Consider the following 20,086-nt stretch of genomic DNA (forward strand, 5'->3'; position numbering starts at 1 on the left):
AAAGCCAAAGTTCAAGGCCCATGACTACACAAGCTGCCTACTTAGTACCCATCTCACTGTTTATTTTGTGTTTGTGCTTCCCACACCTTTTCTTAAACTGCACATTTCTGTTCCATGGGCTTACTCTTGAGGCATCCTAATTGGTAAATGATAGCAGGCAGAAGAAACGAAACTGTTGCTCACCAGAATCAGGAATCAGGACCTGATCGATCAAATGGATAACGCCATTATTTGTCACAATATCTTTTTTGTTCACCATTTTGATGCCATTTACTGTTATACTGTCACCATCACATCCTATCTCAATTGTGTTTCCTTCCAGGGTCTCAAAGACTGCACCACTCGTGATAGCCTCAGAACACTGGAGGGTGTTTAAAATGTGGTACTTCATGAGAGCTGGAGGACAAAGTAAAAAGAGCAAGCTTTCAGATCAAGGTAAATAGCATTTGACCCTAAAAGATGCATTTCACTGTGGAACTAAGTATTCTAAGAAATATAACACATATATAAGACTTAAGTATTGACCTAAGGTTTTAAGATTCTGTTTATGTTCTAGAAATTTTTTTTCCAACTCTACAATAAAATTAGTTTATTAGCTCAGTAGGAAGTCAAAAGGGAAGATTGGCTGCATGAAATGATTGGTGTAGCTCTATAAAATGTGTTAGATCAAGTACCTATTAGCAAAGAAAGTAATTTTTGATGTGAACACAAGAATAAGTGCTCCTTGGAGTTCGTGCTGTGGCTCAGTGGGTTACGAGCCCGACTAATATGAAAATGCAGGTTCGATCCCTGGCCTCGCTCAGTGGGTTAAGGATCTGGCTTTGCTGTGAGCGGCGGTGTAGGCCAAAGATGCGGCTCAGAGCCTGTGTTGCTGTGGCTGTGAGGTAGGCCAGCAGCTATAGCTCCTATTTGACCCCTAGCCTGGGAACTTCATATGCTACAGGTACAGCCCTAAAAAGAAAAAAAAAAAAAATAATAATTCCTCCTTTCAGAAGGCCTATAAAGTTATTTGTAAGTGATACCCGTTCCAAACACCGAAGCAATATCTTGCCTTAGCCATTCGTAGCAGAATAGCTGTAGAGGCATCCCTCATTTCTTTGAGCATGACTTTATTGCGCTTTGCAGATACTGTGTTTTTTACAAATTGAAGTTTTGTGGCAACCCTGAAGACAACATCTAGAAAATAGCCAAATAAAGATTTCTTCAAGGAATCTGTGCCGATTCTGTGTTATGTCTATATCTGTATCAAAATTTCCCATCTTAAATTGGTTAAGCACATTTGGGGTAGGCTAAATGAAATGTGCCAGTCCTAACATAAAATCTAGTTGAAAATAAAAAGGGACACTGGAAAGAAGCCAAATTCTTTGGATCAGTAGTGACCAAAGAGAACCACACAATTTTCTCAAATCAGCTTTAGCATAAATTTAGAATGAAAAGCATTGAATGATATATATATAATATTAAATTTGAATCATCCAATATTTCTTTTCAACACTTTCTAGTTATTTTTAATATCTGCTACTGATTTACATAAAGGCAGTGCAAAATAATGTGATCTTTAAGATATCCTGATTATTTTAATTATTAAATTAACTATTTAATTACTTTGCCTACTCTTTCAAGGATTTTGTCTTTAAAGATTTTGAGTCCACCTCAGCACAAAAGTTTTTCTCTGTCTTTTCTTATCAAAGCTGATGATACTGGCAGGACTTGATCTCATTTTCACTTCCTTTTCTTGAAATTTTGGGCGGTTTCTCCTAGAGGAAGACACTCAAGTACCTTCAGAAGCCACTTTGTCTCCCATGATCCTTTCTAGAACTCCTCGTGGAAGTTTCTCAAAAGCTTCATTGGTGGGAGCAAAGAGTGTGAAGTGACCATCTCTTCCAAGGGACTCCAGTATATCAGATGTGATGGCAGCTGCCTGAAACACAAATGTGCTTTTCAGAGGCTTGCACATTGCCAGTCCAGAAGAAAACTACAGCACCTTCAGTCTAGGCTGACATGACAGAGTTGATTCTATACAGAACTATAGAAATTAGATCTAACTCTTGTTAGATCTTTACAGTGTTTTTTTTGGCACAGGCAACCATATCTTTTCAATCTTTCCTCAAGCTGTCTGCTAGATGGGGAAATCTGCCAATGCTCGTGTGACTGAAGAAATAAGGCAATAAATGTATAACTGATGAAAACATTCTAAATACACTAATATACTACAGTCATGTAACTGATCATTTTTTACCTGTCATGCCCACATAAATATTATTATTTCATATGAGGAGATGATTTATTCTGTGTAAAATGAAAACCTTTTCATTTCACGAAATATCTTGGTTACATTTCTGCTAGATTTAATAGTCTTTTATTATTATTATTTTTTTCATTAGAGCCTGACAAGGAAAGAGGAGGAATTTCAATGGTCTAAGACAATCTGCTGTTATTCTTGTACTTACCCTAAAAGAGGAGAGGTCATCTTCTGCTTCAATGAAGTCCTGGATTGAGGTACCAATTTGTGTGAGGACACGGTCAATGACGTGTACAACACCATTTGTTGCAATCTGGTTCCCGTGGATGATTCGAGCACAGTTAACAGTGACAACCTGTAATTATTTGAGAAAAATCAAATTGCAGAAATCACAGCTATCCGTTGACCATGGAGACTTGCAAGCCCATTTCCTGTTTTTCCTGTTTATTGGTAAATGTAACATAAAGGAACTGACATTCTGAATGTCAAGGCTGAAGATGAAGACTCACATATTCCTATATCTAAAAAAAAAATCTAAGCGAAAACTGAACCAGCTGAGATCCCAAATCCAGTTACCCTTAACATATCTAGTAACATAAGGCAAAAACATCTTTGAAACTTTATTCTTCTCTTTCCTTTATGGAGATAGTCTTACACTATTTCTAACATAGATCAATGAATTACATGGTCTAATTAATCCTAAAAAAAGTTCTGAGACAGAAATAATTATTGCATAAATATGATCAGTTGTGTTTCAGTGATTTCCTAAATATTGCATCATAGCTGACCCTTTTTGTCCCTAGAATTCTGATCAAAGAGCTCTATGACCTTGTTAGAAGTTTCCCACGAAGACATTATCTAAACACACAAGAACCTAAATCAGTATAGTAGCCAGAGGGCGAATAAAGGAATACACATTCTCTGATTATGCTTTAATAAATTATCTGATAAATTCTTATTTATTATTTTCTCTCTTATTAGTTTTTCAAATATATCAAATACTAAAATTTCCTTTTATAGAACAGCTAAGTCTCCTGTCAATGAACTGCCAGCTTAACTTCTTCTCACTAACTCTTTAGCAGAAATCAGTCACTTGAGTTAGAAATTTACATGCTCTAGAAGTAGGGAAAAGTCATGGTTTGGCACTCATATTCACTAACATTTTATTATTTCTGTGGACCTTATAAAAAAGGTACAGAAAAAAATTAAAGGCAATGTACTTTTTATTAGTGAAACTTACCCCATTAGGATAATGGTTAATAAAGAGCCCCAGATTGTTATACATTGAAGGAATAATCATGCCATTTTTCAGGTCCTTGGTCAGCATTCTCTTATTAACCATGTGGCTATGTAAAGCATTCAGCAATTCAACATTTACATTGCTCTCCAAACCTCTACGGATATCCTAGGAAAAATTAAAATAACGGAAGTTTATTTTATTGTAGTTGAAAATTCTCATAATCACCTAATTTCTACTCTCATTATTTTCTCACTGAATTATCCAGACAGTCAAACCAAATTGACATAAATCACTTAAAATTATAGTGTTTTAACTGATTAAGAAATTTTGTAAGCAAAGTGTTCTGGATCTTACAGAACACTTGGACGTTTTCAGAGACAAAATAAAGTTTTTAGTGAATATACTTATGAAGAGATGATCTTGATGTAAAGGCTTAGGGAATATAGATCTATCAATATTTAAAATCTTATAAATGGGAGTCTCCGTTGTGACACAGTGGAAATGAATCCGACTAGGAACCATGAGGTTGCAGGTTCGCTCCCTGGCCTTGCTCAGTGGGTTAAGGATCCAGTGTTGCCATGAGCTGTGGTGTAGGTCACAGATGTGGCTTAGATCTGGCATTGCTGTGGCTGTGGTGTAGGCCAGCAGCAACAGCTCCAGTTAGATCCCAAGCCTGGGAACCTCCATATGCCGCAGGTGTGGCCCTATAAGACAAAAGACAAAAATAAAATAAAATATTGTAAGTGGAAAACAAAACAAAAATGGTATTATATTTGTATATAACATTGGATTTTTAATAAGCATTTAATGTTTATTCTATAAAAAATTCAAGAATTCAACTATCCTATACCTTTTTATTTATACACTACCATATTATTTCATACTGTACTTGGTGTTTATGAGAAATACAATGATAAGTAAGGGGAAGTCTCAACTTACCCTGTAACAACAGGTAAAAATGAACATAGTAAGATAAAGAACAGGAAGAGAAAAAAATAGATTGGGGGTCAAATGAAGATAGCCAGCAATTCAAGCTTTGGAGACAGGTCTTGAAGGGTCAAAAGGGTAGGAATGATGTGATCATTCTAAGTCCAGTTGCAGGCACTGGCTGGATGTTGAGCAAGCAGAAGTTGTCCAGAGTGGTAATTGTCTACTTCTACATTTATCAGATAATATTAAGAAAGAAATTTTATATAGAAATTTTTATATAAAATTATAGGGGACAATAAAATCAAAGACTTTAGTGCCCTAGTAAAGTGTAAGTTAAATTGGCAGTGGAGCCACTGAAGCTTTTGCAGAATTGGAATGTAACGATCAGCCTGGGCTTTAGGAAAGTTAATCTGGTGGTAACGCATAGCAGAAAGGAGAGTATTATGGGGGTGAAAAATGAGATGTGGTTGGATAACAGTTGTTTCTAAGATTTGGAGAGAGGGGAAGTAAGCTTGACTCATAATTTTCAAGTTTGAACTCTGAGATTGGTATGGCCAATTATGGAAAAGAGACAGCAGGAAAGCAGTTGTTTATGGGGAGAAAGAAAGTAGCATATGTTTTAGATAATGTTTTGTTTAAAAATAAAGATGGTGTGTCCAAGGAGAAATAAGAAGATGGATGTTAGAAGTATTCTCCTGGGGTTCAATGGTTCTGTGCATTAAAGTGAAAGCAGAGGTCATGGGTTGTACAAGTAAACTGCTGAGTATAGTTCCTAAAGGACATTTTCCTAAGAACCATTCTCTTAAGGCAAGGAAGCAGAGGAGTCAGCAAAAGGAACCAGAGAGGTGGTTAGAGAGGTGGGTAAAGACAACCAGAAGAGAGGAGGTTCTATAATGCAATCAATTAACTACACAGTTAACGTAGCAAAATAAAATTTAGAGGAATCTGCTCAAGTTGTACTCAATGTTATCTGACTCTAGTAGTAATTATCATTTCATCCTCACATCAGGTAGAAAGTGGGAATATATTCTACACCAGTTTTACAGATTTGGATATTGAGTCATGATTTAGTGGGTTGTAAATCAGACGAGGCACAAAAAATGCCTGAAAAAACAAATGTATTGCTTACAACCCTTCATTTAAATATCCACACGTTTACAAATCTGCCAGTCTTTGAACAGGCATATACGTTTACATGTAATTAAAGTAATAATTGTACATGATACAGCATATTGTAAAAGGCAATTTAAAGCTCTTGCCTTTCATTTCTATGTCATCTAAAATGATATACATTTTCTCATAACCAAAAGGGAAAGAGGAAAGGCATAAAAGAGAACAACAACACGTCCTTGTTCAGTCCACTATTGGTTTGCCTTTTTTTTAACTAGTCCATGAGCTTGCTGGGGTGTTATTCCATCACTGGATGTATTAAAATCATTTACTCCTTACCTTCAATAATTCATCCTTTTATGCACAACAGAAAGATATACAATTTATGTTAATTTCTAAGTTAATAAATTAATTAAAATAAAAGTAGCAAAAAACTACATTCATAAAAACAATAAATTACAGAATCCAGGTTGTCCCAAGCTTCATTACTGGGTGCGAAGTAAGTGAATGATCCCTTTCCTTCTATCTCCTCCCTCAGTTTTGAGACATCAGAATAGCGCTGTGTTGTGGTGGCTCCCACGATGCCCAGAGTACCATAAACATGGTCAATAGGCAAAACTGAAATAAGAAATGAATACGTACTTACAATAACATTTCATGAATATAATTTACAATGATTTAACCTTTACATCAAGTTGTCTGACACACTTAACTGATAATTTTAGCAATAAAATTCTATAAATCATCAATTTTATATGGAAGTTGCCATTCAAATGTCAAATAATTGAGTTGAAATATATCATTTCCCACATCCTTTGTATTGGTTGAAAATGAATTTTAAATTATTGTCCTAGTTTCATTTTAGTCTAAGTATCAAATCTGCTATGTCAAAAGGGTTCAATTATCATTATCAGCAAGTCTCTTAAATTATTTTGCTGGAAAAAAAAGTTTCTTCCTTCTCATCGAGAATGACAAAGGGGAGTTTCCATTGTGGTGCAGTGGTTAATGAACCGTCTACCAACCATAGGGAAGTGGATTCGATCCCTGGCCTTGCTCAGAGGGTTAAGGATGCGGCATTGCCATGAGCAGTGGTGTAGGTCACAGACACAGCTCAGATTCCGCATTGCTGTGGCTGTGATGTAGGCTGGCAGCTACAGCTCTGATTCTACCCCTAGCCTGGCAATCAGCATAGCCATGGGTGTGGCCCTAAAAAAGACAAAAGACAAAAAAAAAAGAGAGAGAGAGAGAGAGCAAGGCAAAGGTAATTTTTTTTCATGTTGGCTCAAAGCTCCTAAATAATGTAAAACGGTTAAATATAGGTGTATAAATATAGAGTTCTGGGTCCCTAAAAGAAATATGTAGAGCTTTTTTTTAAATCATAATTTAAGGAAATAAATAGATCAAAATACGTAACACTTCCAGGATATATCTCCTGAACTTCATAAGATCAATACATGAATGCCAATCTGCAGCTTGGCACAGCCAACTTATTTTTTATGACCCTATCTTATTTGAAATTTAGTATGATTTGGATAATATCACAAGAAAAATGGCTATTATTTTTGTGAATATTGCAGTACTAGGCACACAATTAGTAAACTGCATTACAAAATCAGGATTTTATTAAACACTCCAACAGGATGAGGGAAATGAGTCACAATTAGCAGGTTAAATGTCACAAGGTTCCATGTAAATCCTATGCCTAAATCAGAAAAAAAAAGAACGAAATCCCAGAGGAAGACTTGACTTGACAGTCCTCATGTATAAAAGGCCTATGATCAATTTAAATGAATTGAAAATTCAACGTGAGTTAATGATATGGCATGGTTGCCGATGACATTAACCAAAGTTTAGGAGCTCCCCAAACTGAAGTATTTGTTTTAATATTCTTTCAGCTGCTTCGCCACACTTGGCTTGTGGACATCAGCTTTGGATCACAATCATAAAACAAATGACTGGACCAGAGGCTTTTCCTGAATGATGGTAAGGGCTCCAAAGCCTCTATCACATTTGAACTGGAGGTGGGGAGCCCAGAGAAGAGAAGATTCTGTTGGAGAAATGACTGTAGCTGGGGGAAGGGTGTGATAATTTCTGTTACATATCTGAATGGCTGTCATTTCAAAGAGGAAATAGATGAACTGTTTTTTCCCTAGTTGGCAAGTTATAGGAAACAAACTCAATAGGAGGAACGTATAAAATCAGAGAAGATGATGCCTTGCCAAGAGGTCAGCCTATGTTTCTGGACAAATACAAAGAAAAGGATTTTGCAGTGGAGATCTTCGTTCTTGAAGGAAAGTTGGACTAATTTAAATTTAGATTAAGCTTCTTTGTATTGTCCAGCATCCAGTGTATAAGATATATTTTTTAATATTTTATCACTGTGATAAATTCATGATTAAATTCAAGATATGGGGACTCTGTCTTGGATTTATCATGGTACTAAATACACACACAAAAAAAACTGAACTCTCTCCAAGCTACTTCAGCCCTTTTTCCTCAAACAAGACACATTCTTCATTTAATTCGGTAATTGAAACTTTACCTGCTGGACAGCCTTTCATTCCTTCCATTCTCATATAACCAGGGCAACATTCATATAACACAGTCCTGTACATTGGAAGAAAATTGCTATTAAAATGGGGAGACTACATAGGATACATTATAACATAAATTTAGCAAAGCATGTCACTTATTGTCATCATTTATTAAGAGTTTAGAAATCAAGTGGTTTTGTTCATTTGCTTCTTTTGGCACCAAAGTATTTTATATTAGCTTGATTTCTCTCTAGCCTCACAGCATGTGGAAAAGTTCCAGAATCTTGAGCCAAAAGCATGGAGTTTGTTTCCCAGTTCCACTACTTGGTAGATGTGTGATCTTGAGCAAGTCTTTCAATAAATTTGAGTTCCAGTTTCCCCAAATACTTAACTTGAACGTAGTAGCTAAAATACCTACTCATGGGGTAGTTGTGAATCTCAAATAAAACAATGCTTTGGTATTGGAAACATATGTACACTATAGGGGACCTTATGCAAATATGATCTCTAAAATAATTTTATTTACATAGATAGTCTTAAAAATAAATGTGGGTGTTTCCATTGTAGCTCTCAGCAGGTTAAGGACCCCATGTCTCTGTGAAGATGTGGGTTCGATCCCCGGCCTGGCTCCACTGTTGCCATAAGCTGCAGCATAGGTCACAGATGTGGCTCAGATCTGGTGTTACTGTGGCTGTGGTGTAGGCTGCAGCTGCAGCTCCAATTTGATCCCCAGCCTGGGAACTTCCATTGGCTACAGATGCAGCCTTAAAAAAAAAAAAAAAAAAAAAAAGTAAATATTTGGTTGCCAAGGAGTTGATTAAGAATTGCTTATACTTTAGCTTTCGCATATATTATATATGGAATTATATTTTGGATAGAATTCCAAAACAGGCAATTGTAATTTCACCTGATAGTTGAGAAATATGGTTATCTGTGTTGATACCTGAAAGTGGGAAATTTATCTTTATTTTCTGAATAGCACCTAAAATCTCATGGAAATACCAACTGAAAATGTCACTGATGTTTTTAAAAGGAAGTCTATAAAATATTATATTACTGAGCCGATATGTATTTTTGAGAATCTCTTAAACGTACGAAACTTTAGGTTTTTCGTTAGACTCAGTTACTTCCTCCATATCCCCAAAGCCACTCTTCGACCAGAAGGTAAATGTTTGTGCCCACTGCTACATTAAGTACTAAAGATAACTGACATTTTAGCAGTAGAAAGTGATGGCAGGTCAGACATTCTTCCTGTTAATATTAGTGACTTCTTTAGTTATTGAAACTAGAAACCAGCGTTTTCATTTATTCCAGAGCACATTTGTAAATATATTTGTGAAAATGAAGTTAAGGGAAATAAGTTAATACAATTAAACAAAGGAGACACTGCTATGTTTCCGGTTAAAAGCCAGGTTTCAAAGCAGAGAATTTTTTTTTTTTTTTTTTTTTGGATGGAAAGCAACAAAGAATCTTGGCATATGCTTTGTACAAGCCTTAGCATCTCTAATACATTTTGATGATTAAGGTAAGATTATATCAGATATCATTAACTTCCAGGAAAGGTGTAGTAAAGATTTACCCTAAATATTTCAGAGAGCAAGTCCTTTCTTATTACATAGTTAATGTGCATTCCAAGTAGACCTCTGGCAACCTAGAATATGAGGAACAAAAGAAGAAGGATCCAGAGCTTCAGAGTCCCCTACTGAGGCCTAAATCATGGCCAGGATCATTGTAACCATTGACTTACATTGTAATTGTGTGGCTGACTCACAAGTCTAGCAGATGTCTGCAAACTAATAGGTCAAAAAGTAATATCAGTTGAAACTCTATTAAGGCAGCGTGTGGGAATGGGCAACAAGGTCCTGTGGTTACTGTGGGGAGGCACAGTCCAGCTAAGGTTATCTTCCTTGAATACATGATTTTTAATGGAAATAAAGATAATACTATCCTTTTAAATAGGTCTCTGCTCACAACTCCTTTTCCCAGCAGCATATATCCAATTTGCTTAAAGCAGTTTTAAGACTCATGAGTTAGAGTTACTTAGTAATTTCACATTTATTCATTTATTTTAGCTTCAGAAACTCTCTAAGTATTAAATCTGCATTTCACAGGTAAAGAAATAAGGACGCCAAAAGGTTAAGTGATTCCATACTTAGTATTTGCAACCAGTATTGTTAAGTTAGGAATATGTTTTTAACATCCTCCAAGTCTTACACCTGTTGAAGGCAACTGAAGTTTAATGATGATGTGCTTATGATTCTGGTTCTCAAGGAGCCCTTCACTGAGGGTGGGGTCCAAGTTAACAGGAAGCAGGCAGGAACCATTTCCACTGTTTTCTCGACTGAGGATGACCTCTCTAACGTTTTTGATCTAGAAACTTATTGTGCCCGGAACTCAGCTCCTTCATCTTAAAATGAAGAAGTTGTACCGCATGAGTAGTTCCTGACTTGCATAGGTCTAGGACTGTATTTCTTCTACAAATACTTACTAATTGACTAAACCAATAAGCTATCAAGTAATACAAAATGTTTTCCAGTTTTAAGTTAATCAGTGAAATAGATAGCTAAGTTGAACAGCAGTCATCTTTTCGGCTATTGAAATAGTAAATATAGTGGTGAGCTTCCACTGTCACCTTTGGGGACCCCAGAGGATCTGGCAGTTGGGGTTGGAATGACTGGATTAAATGAAGAGATAAAACTTAAGTCCCTTTCACACTTTGAGGTTTTTTGGGGTCAAAACTCTGGGGCGAAGTGGAGTACTTTAGGTAATTTCTAAATGACTATAGGCAAGCATTAATTTTTACCTTAAAACCCTGATATTTCAGATAAATTTGTTCTTCTGGCCTTTTTTTTTTTTTTTTTTTTTTAAATAAAATAAGGATACTGAGGCACAGAAGTTAATTGACTTGCCTAAGATAAAGGAGGCCAAATCAGGAGCAGAAATGACATAGTTAGACTCTTAACAGTGATTCTGCACCATATCACATGGGCCTTGCCATAGACTCTAAGGAATAATGAGAGTTGCACTGGTGTAGGGAGAAATGCAGGGGAAATTTTTGTCTTTATTCACACACGATCCATTTTTCTTAAGCTCACAATTTTGGAGCGCATTTTCAAGAAGGATGATGTGTATGTCCATGGAAAGGCATGAGTGTCATGGTGTTGGTTTTGGAACTGGCACACTAAGGAAGAGATGAGACTTACGTTTTTTTCCCACAGATGGCACCTTGATACCAGTTCTTACAAGTGCTGAAGTACTTCTTTTTTGTGCCCAAGATCTGTTGAAGGGCACAGACATTTGGGCTGAAACATAGAGGAAGGGAAAGAGAGTTAATTTCCAAATGACAACTAGTTTTTCCTATCTGCAAGGCAGATAGTGAAAAAAAAAAAAAAAAAAAAGAAAGAAAGAAAAAACTTAACATGTGGATTTGACATTTGAAGATTTTAAAAAGTTGTGATTTTAGTCATGTACAAATCTCATTCTTGATCCAGTTCTACTGAATCATTGGAAAAACTAAATCTGAGAGACAGAGACAGAGAGAGAGAGAGTGGAAATTACACATGTTTGAGAGTAAAATGCCAGTATCATAAAACTTAACCTAGTATAATACTTAACATAAATTTAACATACTTTTGTTTTCAGGTGCCTTACCACTTTGAATAGTAGGTATTGCCCTGGCCCACTGAAGTCAAATGTGCCATTTGGGGTATGGGAGTAGCTTTTAGACTCTGGGACAATGGCAGATCAGACAGCAAAACAGGAAAGTTTTACTAAGTCCAAAGTCACTATACTCTGTACTTTTTTAGGTAAGTAATCACAGAAGTAAATGAATGCTAAGCTTAACTTAAATAATACAGTTGCACAAAAGGAATTTTATTTCTTTGACTGGAAGTAATGACATTAAAACATCCTTGGCCAAAATTTTAAGTGTCTTTCTCCCCTAAAGAGATGGAAGTCTTATTGACCCTGTAAGGCAAGGAAACTTTGGAGCATTAGGAAATTCCCTTTGAAACATAAGAAGTGGGGCCAAAATCCATTTCAAAAAAATAGTAATAAATGGTTGTTAAGTTACTAAATTATGTCTGATAACTTTAAAAATGCTAAGTTAACATAGTTAAATTTATTCTAAGAAATATAATTTTTGGAAATTTTATAGAATGCAAAATTTAAGAGCATTCTTAAATGCTTCAAGACATTCAGAGAACATGTTACATTACCTGTGATTTAATTTTCATTCATAACTTAAATGAAAATTAACATCACGTGAGATATTTCAAAACTTACATACCTGCAAAGCTTACATAATGAGAGCCTCTCACAAGATTCTTTAATTCTGAAAACCTCATTCCAAACATTTGGGCAGAAAAAAAACACAAATAAACTGAATCATAAAGAAATGCCCTGTTAAATGTTGTTAATTAGATTAAAATTATATAGTTTCATAAAAAGCAATTATGCACAAGTTATTTTGACAATAATTCTCAAAGGTTAAGACACAATAAATCACTCCTTTTTTCCTTTTCTTGTTACATTGTAATAAGTAGGAAAAAAAAAACCCTGAGCTATAAATAAGGAGCTTTATGTAAAATTGTACATACAGCAAGCTAAGGGGGGAAAAAGGGTTTATAACATCAAACTGACTTACCCTTGATCCCGGCCCCTGATTCGGCTGTGAGCCAAGATCTTGTCATAATGACCATTGGCGTTTGCAGGGTTAACAACAACCAGCAAGAAGAGAGAAAATACGGGTAAGAAAGGAATCATCTTCAGTCTCTCCGTTGCAGTTAGTCCACGAAGAGAACTGGCAGTGGGCTATGGAGAGCTCAGGGTTTATATACATGTCAGAGTGCTGGGAGGGAGCGCTGTATCAACCTGAGAATCTGAACTCCCTCCAAAAGCCTTCAGCAGCTCCCTGTTGCCAGCGAAAGTCAGCTGTTGTCAGCTCTGTTTGCTGAGCACGCTGAGCCTCCTTTTCCTCTCATTACCAAAAAGATAGTTATTTTTATGATTTATCTTTCTCTTTACCCCTGATTCATTTCATGTCCATATTTCTGTTTTATTCTTTTGTAACTTAGAGGGGGTTTTATGGGAAATGATTTTGTTTCAGTTTGAAAGATCATTTTGTAATCTGTCCCTTTGGAGTCCATGTTCCTGTGCTCAGTGAGAGCATGATTGGCTCTTATCACATCTTGTCATCTTCAATTTACCTCCGAATTGAACAACGGTTGTTATTTTTCACCAGAAAACAAAGGTAGATGTAAGTGTGAAGGCAGTAAATGGCGGGTGATTAAAAACAAATGTTGAATAGATATGAACTTGCACAAAGTATGAAATAAGAATTTTAACTTGCTGATGAAACATATAGGAGGGATCACCTTTTCTTTGCAGCCCTACAAAACTGGAGGGATACTTCCCACTTCACTTCGTTTTTCAAATGTCAAGGAGTACATGGAGTTAACATAAATCTAGTTCTGGCAAGTGTCCCTAACTTCTGAGATGAAGCAGCAAAGAAGAATGTGTGCGATTTATTTTTTTGTTACATGGCATGATGTTGGCCATCTCTAGACAGCACATCTCTTGGTAGTCACTGGACAAAAGCATCCCCTGTTGGAAACAACTGTTACCAATCTAACTGGAATAGAATAATTCAATGTGTATTAATAAAAAGCAGAACTGCTAGAATTCTTCTTTTTAACAGCTTTATTGAGATGTAATTCACATATCATACAATTCACTCATTTAAAGTGTCTAATTCAATGGCCTTTAGTATATTTACAAAGTTGTGTACCCATCACCACAGTCAGTTTTAGAACATTTTTACGTCCCCCCAAAGAAACCCCATAGCTGTCAACTCCCAGAACTTCCCACCGCTACCCCAGCCCTAGGTAACCACTACCATATTTTGTCTCTATTGATTTGCCTTTTCTGGACATTTCCTACAACAAAGAATTTCTTCTGCTGTATCAAGACTAGCTAAAGTCTCCTAGTGTTACACATTGCAATTGCTAGCCTAGGAACTATGAGCCCTCAGCACTTCACATCGTAGGTCAAATGTTCAGAACACTTTGGGTAAAAGAAATCCAAATGTCAGAAGTCAGCGATAAGCTGAGACAACTGCAGTGCATCTCCCTGGTTAAATAGGTTACACACTATCCTGAAGTCAAAGCCTAATTCAAATGACATCGTACTGCAAATTCTCCTGCTATAGTGGCCCATTATAGCAGGACCTGGTTGTTTCCCCACTGGCAATATGGAGAAATTTTAGACTAAATCTGCATGTTGTGCCATTGAACGGGCTTTTAGGGGAGGCTGGTTGTATCAGTAGATTATATTAAGCTTGCTGTAAGATCTTGTCTTGGGGCACTAAAATAGTTCTGCAGCTTACTCCTAGTTTATTAAGAAAGCATACAATGAAACAATAAATTTGGAAATATGATTTGGAAGGTTCTTTTCAATTTGAAAATCTTGATGTTAGGTATAGAAAATAAAAGAGCAATTCAAAAAGAGCTGGAGAAAAGATGCAGAAAAGGAAAATTATATTCTTTCTCTGGTACTCTGTGGAAAGAAGGGAATTTATCATTTATCTTTCTCTGAATGGAATTACTCTAACTTTACTTGTATGTTACTGGTTTGCTTTATATAATAGGTTTCTATTATTCTTGTGTTGTTCAAATAGTAGATGGTCGATAATTGCCTATTGAGTAGCATGCGAAGACTTTTATGAAAATAAGTTCTACCTAATATCAGTATATTAACTATTAGAACATTATTGATAACATAGTTATATGAAAGTTTTCAATCTAGACTGAAATATTATAACATTGATTGCTTATCTTCTAAGATATAACAAGAGAATTTTGGAACTACATGGGAATAAGTTGAACTCAAAATACAGAAATCTCTCCAACGTCCCCGCTATATAGTCATTCAGTCTTTGCTGGAGTTCTCTCTATTGTCAATCCAGCCCTTTTCATTTTAGACAGCTGCAAATGCTTATAAGCTTTGCTTTAGTGAAGCTGAAATCTGCTCGAATCCAGTGGGGTTTGATTAGAGAGGAAGGAATGAGGTCCAGAGGGAAAGATATAGACTTGGATAATGTGTATCAAGAGTAAAAGTGTTCTTTAAATATAATCCAGCATAATACAAATAGACTTGATTATAAGGATGGTGGTGAAGGCAGAATTAATACTTTCCTGTCACGTTACCTACTTTTTTTCTTAATGGTACCTTTACATTGAAAATATATTGAGGAGTTTCCATTGTTGTGCAGTGGAAATGAACCTGGCAAGTATCCATGAGGAAGTATGTGGGTTTGATCCCTGACCTTGCCCAGTGGGGATTAAGCATTAATGTGGCTGTAAGGTAGGCTGGCAGCTTAGCTCCAATTTGACCCCTAGCCTGGGAAAAGAAAATATATTTATTATTTTCAAGAACAATTTTGACTTAATTTCTCTTTCTTTCTGTCTTTCTGTCTTTTTAGAGCCGTACCTGCAGAATATGGAGGTTCTCAGGCTAGGGGGTCGGTTTATTCGGAGCTGTAGCCCTTGGCCTATGCCATAGCCACAGCAACACCGGATCCAAGCCACATCTGCAACCTGCAACGCCGGATCCTTAATCCACTGATCAAGGCCAGGGGTCGAACCTGTGTCCTCATGGATATTAGTCAGATTCGTTTCAGGAAACTCCAGACTTAGTTTTTGTTGCGATCACAATTTTATCCACTGGAATCAGTGACTTCCATTCATCCTGATTCCTTCAATGGACAAATAGTGCACGAGGAAAGTTTCGAAGAAGGAAATACCTTTGTATTTCATAAGATGACTGCTCCCTTCTGTTAGGAAATAGAGGTTTACTTTTTGTAAAAAACAAGATATATGCTCATACTGTAAAAAGAGTTCTTAAATCTTTCTTTTCATAGTTTCAAGGAATAGGGTCTTAAATGTATCCATCCTCAACGTCATATTTGGAACTCCTGTAAGTTCCATGGAAGTCAGCAAATGCTAGCCCTCAACAAATATTTACACTCAGGATGAATCATGTCATCAGAGAGGATCTTGAAAATGAGAGCCAGATTGTAAATATAAATTACACATAAATTTAGAGGTTGGAGAACATACCAAGGAAAGGAAGATTTTAGGGTAAATAAAGATACATAAAGTATTGTAACTTAAAATGTTGAGTCCACCCCAGAAGTGTAATATTATAAGGTGGATATATAGTGGGAGAAAGTGCAAGCAACTACATTAGCCAGGAAGGATCCTGGCTTTAGGGAGGCTAATTATTGAATCTGGGTTTATAGCCAATAACTTGGAGTAGGCTGAGGGAAGGAAATAGTTCCAGAGAATGGGAAGAAAAGATTGTTCAGGCTGTAGAGAAAAGATTCTAAAATCTTGAGAAGGACACAATTCTCTCCTTTCATCAAGGGTTAATCTTTCTCTCTTTCTCCCCTTCTCTCACAGCACCCTTATTGTTCTGCTTCATGATGAGATCCTGCCCTGAGGTTGACTACGTAATTTTCTTAGCAATTTGGAGGAAGATTGAAATCTTGGCAATTAAATCTGACTTCCAGTGTTGCAAAGCCTGACCCGGAAATGTAAGTCATTAATAAAAAAGAAAGGTTTATTATGTAACCAAAGAAAAACAATGTGTCTGAAAGACAGAGGCTTTTGTTTCTAGCTATCAGTATGCTAATTTACAGGCAGTTTGCAAATTATCCAGTTGATCTTTGTAGCAAACCCTGTAGCCTCTGGAGACTGTGATGTCATTAAAATATCATGCTTGCTATCACCAGCATGTAACCAACATTCCTACACTCTCTAGGACTGGACATGGCCTATGGATTCAAACAAACCTGAATACTCAAGCCAAGAGTAGATTTTTTAAAAACAGAATTTCCATGGTTTTGAATGATCAACAGCGATTTATTTGCTGCAAATAATTTATGAACCCACTTTTTAACATACGGTCTGTGGGATGTTGACATTGCTTGAGTATCACTTTTCTTTATTATTGATCTATTTATAAACTACAGATAATAGAACTTGTAAAATATGATAAGGCTTTGAAGTTTATGCCACACTTTTTTGAAGCACCCTTCTCAGTGTGCAAGCACCTTGGCCAGTGAAGGGCTCAGCCTTCCTTTCTTTGTACCTGGGTTTGCAGCCTTGTAAACTGAAGTTCTGGCAGAGATGGATCTTTCCTTCCAGTGAGGGAAAACCTTTTTCTTAAAATGATTGGATTATGCTGTACTCAGCCAACAGTAGAAGGAATTCAAATTAAGCCAAAAATTAAATTTTGTTACTTTTCCCCTTCATTAAAATACTCATATAGTCAAAAAAGACCCCGAAACCTGAACATCAATGGCCAACTTAAAAGAGGTCAAAAGGGCAATATACAGGCTCAGATACTTGGGGCTGACACAGTTGTAAAACCTCTAAGAAGTATCATCTCCCCAGCCATCCAGCCGGTGTATTTCCTGTGGATTTCCTCCTCTACTCCACAGATCTTCCAGGCAGGCTCTGGCCAAACATATCTAAGCTAATGAAATCATATTCAAAGAGATGACTAACTTAACCCCAAGTAAACATTAAATAACGTCTCTTTAAAGTTAACTCATTTCAGAGTAAACAGGCTTTCTGTGATAAATGTGGGTAGTGAGCCATCTTTCCTATATACGTTTAGACTCCTGTTTTCTTTAAAACCCATCAAGTGATATTTTTCTCTCTCGTAAGTAAGTAAGCAATGTAAGTATTTGTCCTTAGGCAAGGTGGGTACTTTTGAAATTTTAAAACTGGGTGTGTATTAGCACCATTTCTTATTAGCAGTAAAACTTGTATTTCTCTGGAGACATCTAGTGGAGAAGGTGCAATACATACTTCCAGAAGCACAGATACCATCTATTACAATTTGATTAAAATAATAATTCATATCAAATTGATATGAAAAAATATTAAATATTTTACATGTATTTCAAAATGCCAACAACTGAAGATTAATAAGTGGTCTCTTATGTAAAATATTTTAAAGTTGATTTAGATTGACCGCAATAAATGAGGGTCAGATCCATATATAAAGTGAAAAATCTGGTTTTGTTTTGGTATGTTTGTGGCTGAAGGATGAATTGTTTCATCTTTTATCTGAGTTTGTTATTGTTGTTGTTCTATGCTGACATATTCTAGGGGTAAGAATAAGAAATTGTGACTGACTTGTTTATTGCAGATAAATGTTAACTGATTGGAAATAATCACCTCTGCAGTCTATTTTCACTTAGTGGCTCCCCCTCACATTTCTACGTCCTGTATTTCTAATCTCCACCCTGTTTGATGCTGTTGACAGTGCCTTTCACCTTTCCTCTCATTTAGATTTGGATGGCCTTGTTTCAGAGGCAATTAAGACTCTAGTTATCACTCCTTCCCACTTGTAAGAACCTCTAATATTCCTTCAGGCCATATGATGAATGGATGGATAATTGCTGCACTTATCTGTATACCTCCAACCCTTCAAGTGTAAGAATTTCAACATCCCATCTAGTACATTTGGTCTGCTAAAAAATGGTCTGAGTTATGATAACACTGTAATTCGTAATCATCCATTTACCACCTCCTTGGATTCTGACCCTCTGAAACAAATACTCTCAGATCACATACCCAGCCCTCCATCTGCTGTTTATTTGTCTGTGTTTATTTTTCTGTTTATTTTTCTGTGTTGACACTGTCCTCAAATCCTCTTCATCTCCTATTTCCAGTGTTTGTAATGTATGGTCTATATTCTCCTATATTCTCTCTGTCTCCACAAGTGAGAAGTTTCTTGTGCTTCTTCCCAGGAAAACATCAACCAAAGTTGAGTTACTTCTCATTTTTCAACCATAATCTGTCTTCTGTCCTCAGAGACATTGACTGTTTTCTGCTCTAAAGTAAAGTGTGTTTCTCCACTTCTCCAGAAACTGATCTTACATGTTGAGTTTCCAATTGTAGGGATTCAGTTTTCACTATTAGATATTCTTTCTTCTTGCTCTCTTCATATATCATTGGAATTCCAGCTTCTTTACTCGAATGTAGTCAAAAATGTCACTTCTTCTCTATGGTTTTTTTGCATGCGAACTCATCTTCGGGTACTAGGTTATTTAGCACTGTGGGAGAACAAGAGTGGAAAAGACTTTCTATTCTTATTTTAACAAAATGTCCAAAATTATTTATTTTTTATTCTTGTTCCTAAAGATATTCATACGTGTGGGAAAAGTGGAGTTATCCAAGTCATAGGACCTAAGGTTATGTCTACATGTATGACTTGCACAGGGGTTTGGACATAATAGCCTCCCAGGATTTAACGAACAACTAGAAAGAGTCCTGGGGAGGAAAATCCATTCAAGTGGACATGGAGACTTAACTCCATGGTTCTTCTTCCAAAAAAATAAAAATAAAAATAAGGCCTATAGTCGTTAATGGAAGCTTTAACTTAATGAGAAAAGACTTTTTGAATCTTTGTCTGCTTTTAATTTTCATAGAATCATACACAGTTGTACATTTTTGCCTTTAGCAAATCATTTTCAGCTTAAGTAAAATAAACTCTCAAGTATGCAGACATTGCTTAAAAATAACAATAACAGCAATTCATTATAATGGATATATTCATGTATATCAGCAGTGTTTGGAGTTCATACACAAAGTAAAATGTGGTGGAGAAGCTTCATTTTGCGTAGGAGCTGATAATGCTGGTACAGTAAGAAACTTTAAGAGCCAGACAGTGGAAAACCACTGAATCAATAATTCTTCAGTCTGGGAGAACATTTGGGAACTTCAGTTTTGAAACAGATTATGTTAATTTTTATATTTAAACATCATATTTTTACCATGTGGCAGTTCCTTTTTCTCTAGGTTTTTTTTTTTTTTTTAATTCCTCCCATCCCAGTCTTACAAAGTTAATAGCCAGAGAGTAATTGTGAAAAACAAACAAATCATTTGCCCATTGACCCACATTTTGGCTATTTCTGCGTTGAAAGGAGGGAGTTCAGCTAATTTCTGTGGATGTTCC

At 36.1% G+C, this 20,086-nt stretch overlaps 1 protein-coding gene and 1 long non-coding RNA gene across 5 annotated transcripts in view; one reads left to right on the forward strand and one right to left on the reverse strand.

The window, feature by feature from the left end:
* Positions 1-12,949, reverse strand: part of POSTN (periostin, osteoblast specific factor) — a 33,791-nt gene extending 20,842 nt beyond the window's left edge. For 2 of the 4 annotated variants that reach the window (XM_005668350.3, XM_005668351.3), the window contains exons 1-8: positions 12,702-12,949; positions 11,260-11,358; positions 8,065-8,129; positions 5,983-6,140; positions 3,483-3,647; positions 2,451-2,597; positions 1,780-1,921; positions 184-396 (exon numbers count right to left, since the gene is read on the reverse strand). In XM_005668350.3, coding sequence (XP_005668407.1) covers positions 184-396; positions 1,780-1,921; positions 2,451-2,597; positions 3,483-3,647; positions 5,983-6,140; positions 8,065-8,129; positions 11,260-11,358; positions 12,702-12,820 — 1,108 coding nt within the window. In that variant the 5' untranslated portion in view covers positions 12,821-12,949. 4 annotated transcript variants of the gene reach the window in all.
* The window catches only part of LOC102166397, a 69,948-nt gene continuing 56,573 nt past the window's right edge, over positions 6,712-20,086 (forward strand). Inside the window, exons 1-2 of the long non-coding RNA XR_001299488.2 lie at positions 6,712-7,505; positions 16,516-16,649. This is a non-coding gene — a long non-coding RNA (uncharacterized LOC102166397). The remainder of the gene's footprint in view (positions 7,506-16,515; positions 16,650-20,086) is intronic.

The sequence above is a fragment of the Sus scrofa genome, chromosome 11 (genome assembly GCF_000003025.6).
Source record: "Sus scrofa isolate TJ Tabasco breed Duroc chromosome 11, Sscrofa11.1, whole genome shotgun sequence".
NCBI lineage: Eukaryota > Metazoa > Chordata > Mammalia > Artiodactyla > Suidae > Sus > Sus scrofa.